This window comes from Musa acuminata, chromosome BXJ3-5 (assembly GCF_036884655.1).
Source record: "Musa acuminata AAA Group cultivar baxijiao chromosome BXJ3-5, Cavendish_Baxijiao_AAA, whole genome shotgun sequence".
NCBI lineage: Eukaryota > Viridiplantae > Streptophyta > Magnoliopsida > Zingiberales > Musaceae > Musa > Musa acuminata.
This window is the reverse complement of record NC_088353.1, coordinates 28,949,887-28,955,403: the sequence shown is the minus strand read 5'-3', so window position 1 is coordinate 28,955,403 and position 5,517 is coordinate 28,949,887. Positions and strand designations below refer to the sequence as shown.

The 5,517-nt window shown below is 38.1% G+C and overlaps 1 protein-coding gene across 3 annotated transcripts; it reads right to left on the bottom strand.

Annotated features, from left to right (window-relative positions):
* Positions 1-704: 704 nt before the first annotated feature.
* LOC135638484 (receptor-like serine/threonine-protein kinase At1g78530) lies at positions 705-5,306 on the bottom strand. Of its 3 annotated transcripts, none has more exons than XM_065151602.1 (6): positions 4,028-5,306; positions 3,388-3,617; positions 2,970-3,308; positions 2,627-2,881; positions 2,404-2,537; positions 705-1,297 (listed from the first exon to the last, which is right to left on the bottom strand). In XM_065151602.1, exons 2-6 carry the CDS (start codon positions 3,521-3,523, stop codon positions 1,019-1,021), a joined length of 1,143 nt encoding a protein of 380 aa, XP_065007674.1. In that variant the 5' UTR covers positions 3,524-3,617; positions 4,028-5,306; the 3' UTR covers positions 705-1,018. The 3 variants fall into 3 exon arrangements, with proteins under 3 accessions (XP_065007674.1, XP_065007675.1, XP_065007676.1); XM_065151603.1 differs by having other exon boundaries at positions 3,388-3,431; positions 4,028-5,305; XM_065151604.1 differs by lacking the exon at positions 3,388-3,617 and having other exon boundaries at positions 4,028-5,305.
* Between the last annotated feature and the right edge of the window lie 211 nt (positions 5,307-5,517).

Here is a 5,517-nt window from a genome sequence, read left to right as displayed (position 1 = left end):
TAATTTTCATATTTATGTATGTCAAAGTTTAGAGGGTTAAATTTTTTGTTTGGAGGCGAGAATGTAACATATTTCCCATGTTCTACTTAAGGATCTACATATAAGTTTTACTAATTTGTAAGGATGGAGTCAAAACGAATTTTTTGTGCGAGAAGAAATTCTAAGATTTCTTTAAGTAATATATAATCTTTAAGAACATAATTATGTGGGCTATCTCTGTACCCTAAAAAGAAACTCACATAGGATTTTGCACCGGACCTGAGAACGGTTTACAATATTTTTAAGTTGAATAGAGAGCGGCTTACAAAATTTTAGTGGTATACTATGGGCTCAGTCCCGTGGACTAAACCTACTGATTTATGGAGCCTGTGGATGCATGAACTTGAATATGGATACATGGGCTCAGTCCAGGCTCATGTCTATGGATACATGACTGTGGGCCTGCTTCCCATGGACTTGGCCTAACCTTACAGGCTCAGTCATTCTAATTAATTAATTACTTAATTAATTAACTAATTCACAGTTTAATAAAACTATTAATCAACATAATAAAAATTAAATAACAATTAAAAAATAGAAAACCTACATATTTCCTCTTTTTATTTCTCTCTCTCTCTCTTTTTCTTTTTCTTCTCCTTTATTCTTCAATTCTTCTGTTAATAGGGGGTAATAAGGTAGGTTGATGTCAAAATTAAAATTTTACATTTTAGTCACACCAAGACTTATAATTACATATAAGTCCAACGATTTACAAAAGATCCATCCACGTATCCTTGTAATAAATTACAGATTAGTCACAGAATAGTTTTTTGAAGAAGCGATGGGCATAGCATTTGTGCATCAACAATGAACAATGTGGCTATTAAGACATTAGACAATGGTTGGAAATATATATATATATATATGTTTGTGTGTGTGTGTGACAATTGGTATGTAGTATTCACCACAAGAAATTGTAGCTTCTTATGACATCACGGATTCACCACATCTATCTTGGTGAATAGGAGGTCCTGTATAACTAGGACAGACGATTGTTGCATGTATACCCAGAACCAGTAGTTAACAGTGTGTTATCCGCAGCAGCGCCACCTTTTAGAGTGCCCGATATGAGAGTGTGGAAAGTATTTACTTGCTCAAGCATTTTATGAACCGCTGCCATGGTTGGCCTCTCCGATGGATCTAATTCTAGGCATTTTTCTGCAATGCGGAAGACTTCCTTGACATCTTCAACAGGAAAGCATGACAGCGCTGTATCCACAGCATGTTCTTCCCTTTTTTCTTCGACAATACATTTTACCTGTTGAACCAAAAAGCCCAATATAAGGTAAAGTCATCAGAACACATTGTAAGATGAGCAAATTGGAAAGAATACACATCATAAATACACTAGCTCAGAAGTAGCATCTGGTGGAATTCATTGGATAATTGTGGTAGGAGGCTGGATGTCGGAAGCTAAACCAGTTCATGCAAAATTACAAAATTTCTTTTAATATCTTCACAATCTATTCCACGTGTTATTTCACACAATGTAAAACTTACATCTACTAATAGAATTGGTATAAAAGCTAACACAATTTTTTTATTGACCAAGCTACATTTAAACCCCACTGTATAACAGAATTTTCTCTTGTATATGATGGACAGGCTTTTACATGAGTAATTTAGTATTATATCATGATAATCCAGTAGACTTACAAAACTCATGATTCTGGAAATCTTTATTTTCGTCAGTGATCTACTGCTTTATTCAGTTTCCTCGTGCATGTCTGCATAATGTAACAGAACATCAAATAATTATGAGAATGTGAATCTCGTATAAATGCTCCATGAGATTGTGCCAAACTCTTTGAGATGGATATTTAGTTCCCAAAGAACATGAAATTACACATCCAAAAAACTATCGGTCATTACAAGATTCACTCTGGTTTATTCAGTCAGCGATCTACTGCTTTTTACTGTACCAAGCTCTTTATTTTGGTCAGCAATCTGCTGCTTTATTCAGTTTCCTTGTACAAATCTACATAATGTAGTAGGACATCAAATAATTGTGAGAATGTGAATCTCGTTCAAACGCTTCATCAGGATTGTACCAAACTCTTTGAGATGGATATTTAGTTCCCAGAGAACATGAAATTACACATCCAAAATACTGCCTGCGGTTATATGACTAGCTCTGGTTCATTAATAATTGGACATCCAATAAAGCAGTAGTTTAAAGCAATATGTAAAAATATCTCTCAAGTTGTCTAAGACTACACATATTTTGAGTACAGATGATACGTTGACTCTTATTCTAGTATCATGGATTGACTCAGTAATATATTTGTTTTGAATATGCTTATATAGATAATCATAACACGGGAAACCCCTACAGTGTACAAATATCAAATGTCTACTACTTACCCAGGTTGCAAGTTTTGTGCCTTCTTCCAAAAACAATTCATCGGTTGGCCTCCTGCCAGTTAAAAGTTCAAGCAAAACCACACCAAAGCTGTAAACATCTCCTTTTGTAGTTGCTTTACCCGTGTCAAAATATTCTGCAAAACTCTGATGAATTAAGCCTTTTTCATGATCCAGGTATAGAAATTGACACAGACTAAAATTTGTGGTCAGTCAATCACATTACCGGGAGCTAGATAACCAAAAGTTCCTGCAACAACTGTTGAAACATGGCTCTGATCTGGTTTCATTAGTGTGGCTAATCCAAAATCAGAAACCCTTGCCTCCATGTTATGATCCAACAGTATATTGCTTGATTTGATATCTCTGTGGATTATGTGAGGTATACAATCATGATGCAGATATGATATACCCCTTGCTGCACCAACAGCTATTTTGCATCTCGTAGGCCAATCAAGAGGTTTCACTTTGCTCAAATTGCCTGTATCAGAAACTAGTAAGAAACTAAACTCCACTTAATATCATATGATATGAAATCTAGATTTATTTAAAGACATTCAGTTTACTACCATGAAGCAATGCATCCAAGCTTCCATTTGGCATCAGTTCATATATAAGAAAATTAAACTGAGGTGCGATATAATATCCGTTAAGACTAGCAATGTTTCTGTGCTTTATATCACCCATAGCATCCAGCTCTCTTTCAAATCCACAGTCTCTATCGGTAGTTCCCTTGTTCAGTCTCTTCACTGCAAAGGCGGTGGTGTCATCAATTGCCAATCTGTAGACTGTACCAGAGCCTCCAGATCCAATAATATCCTTGCTCGACAACTCCATGAGCTTCTTGACGAAGATCTTTGAGCTCAGAGATTGTATCGTGGGAGACCTGAATATTACCAGCCTTCCACCTGTTACCATGAAATGTCAGCAACCTACAACAAGTGCCGTGTCTAAGATGTGCTGTGCCGTGGAAGTACAGAAGGTAACCTGACAAAGTATCTTGGATGATCTTATGTTTCCGAGTCCATCTTCTGTAGAGGAGGCACGAAACAACAATCTTTGATATCACAAATGCAAGACAACTTATTGTAATGTAAAGTGCTAAAGCAGTAGATCCAGTCATATCTTGGATCCAAAAGCTTTTCTTTTGTTGAGGAGAGAATCTAAAGGTCAAATATAGTGTTTCTTATTCTCTTTTAGCCTTGGTACAAAAAGCCCTGCATCAAAATTGGAAGTAAATGCTCAGACATAAAATTGAATTCATAGGATCTCCTGGTTTCAATATAAGATATTTACACATTATGTTTTTGTTCCTGCAAAATGGAACTTGCAACATATATTTATAAGCTGTGGGGAAAATAGAGTGTCTTTTTTTGTGACTAAAGATCATAACATACACGAGAGTTGACATGCATATGATATGAAATTTTATGACTTATCCAGAGAAATTATAATCAAACATGTCGCCCTTTTGCCCATCCGCGAGAAGGTAATGCACACCAGCTTTCATTCTAATATAATTCATGCCATCAGAAAAAAAGATCATTCTCTTGATGATAGGCTACCGTGGCATAAGCTACATACTATTGAAAAATATGTTCTTGGGTTTATAGATAGGAGTGCTTACCACAAAGGAAGCTGCAGAGTTGTACTTCCTCCCTCCGATCAAATGTATTGCTTTGAAGAAGCGAATTGCATCTCAGGAAATGCTGAAGGGAGCAGCAGTCGCTGCCCCATGGAGTTGGAGCTGGGACTTGTCATCTGCACGTGTTGGAGATTATGGAAGGGCAAGTGTCCATCGATGGCCAGTTTGGTGGAGAACGCCACGAAGTCAACCAATTAAAACTGCTGAGTCATGTGAAAAGCTGACCTACAACCCCTGCTTTCGCTGTCTGCTGGCACATTAATTTCCTTCTCGTCGATTCAGTTGTCTACCCACCGTTCTTAGAAATTCCTGGCAGAGGAACTTATCATGCAGTAGCCGCAATGTAAAACAACTCCACAAAACTTATCCATCACGCATGTGAGAAAAGTGTTTCGTCGGTCCCTTAAGCGAAATGAAGCTTTTCTTGCTATTATGTTAGGAAAACAAAGATTGGAAAGAAAAAAAAAATCATTTCTTGCTTGTCATCAAGCTATGAGTTAAGCCGGAAAGCTAAAGCCAGTGAACATGTGGAGTATGCTCTTGAAGTGTGAATCAGAATGTTCAGATGAATGGCGATGAAACATCAGATTCAAAGATATCACCTTGGTCACTGATTTGGCATCCAAAATCTCCGGAATTTAACCCACCTGACGTTGACAAGGAAGAAAAAAAGTGTTTGGAGCGTCGGTTTCAGAACAGGCGAGCTGTCGGCGGCATTGCATCTGTACTGCGCTAATGACAGCGCTTCGATTTCACACCAGAATACCACCACCACCGACACTATTGAAGTCAAACAAGTGCGATGTATCCGACAGAAGACTTGGACACCTGGTAAGTTCAGCATTTCTCGCGGAGCCAGTTCTTTTGTCTGTGTCTTTGTCAACGTAGGATGTGGACCGGTTTGCATCTAATGCAACGATGCGTTAGAAGTAGGATAACAATCGTGAGGAAAGGTCTTTAGAAACTGCTCTGCTGTCTTGATAAGGACGGGTTCAGGCCAGGCCCTCTTGAGCCGTTGGCTTAGGGCACCGGCTGCAACTTTTCCCACGGACAATCTGTCGAACAAGTGGGCTGCACCTTAAAAGCAGAAGAGACGGAGAAGACTGAAGGCCTGCTTGCTTCAGTGCTTGTTCAACGATCCAAAACAAAGAACAAGAATAGAAACGAGGGCTTCCTGTGGACAATCCTCCGGAGGGTCCGAGTAACCTCCGATGGCTCCCGATCCAGCTCGAATACCTACCATAAAACCTAGCAGCATGACGGAATAAGACTACATCTATCATGATGAATGCACAAAATACAAGCTAGCTTTTGGTGGGTTCGAGGGTGACGTGGCAATTTGACTCCCCGGAAACTATTTTGGAACATATTACACGTAGATTGTCCGTTTCTGAGTTGTTCTTTAAAATATCTCATTCTCAATTTGGAATATTATCATCTGTATAAAAAATATATTTTTTTATTTACTTATT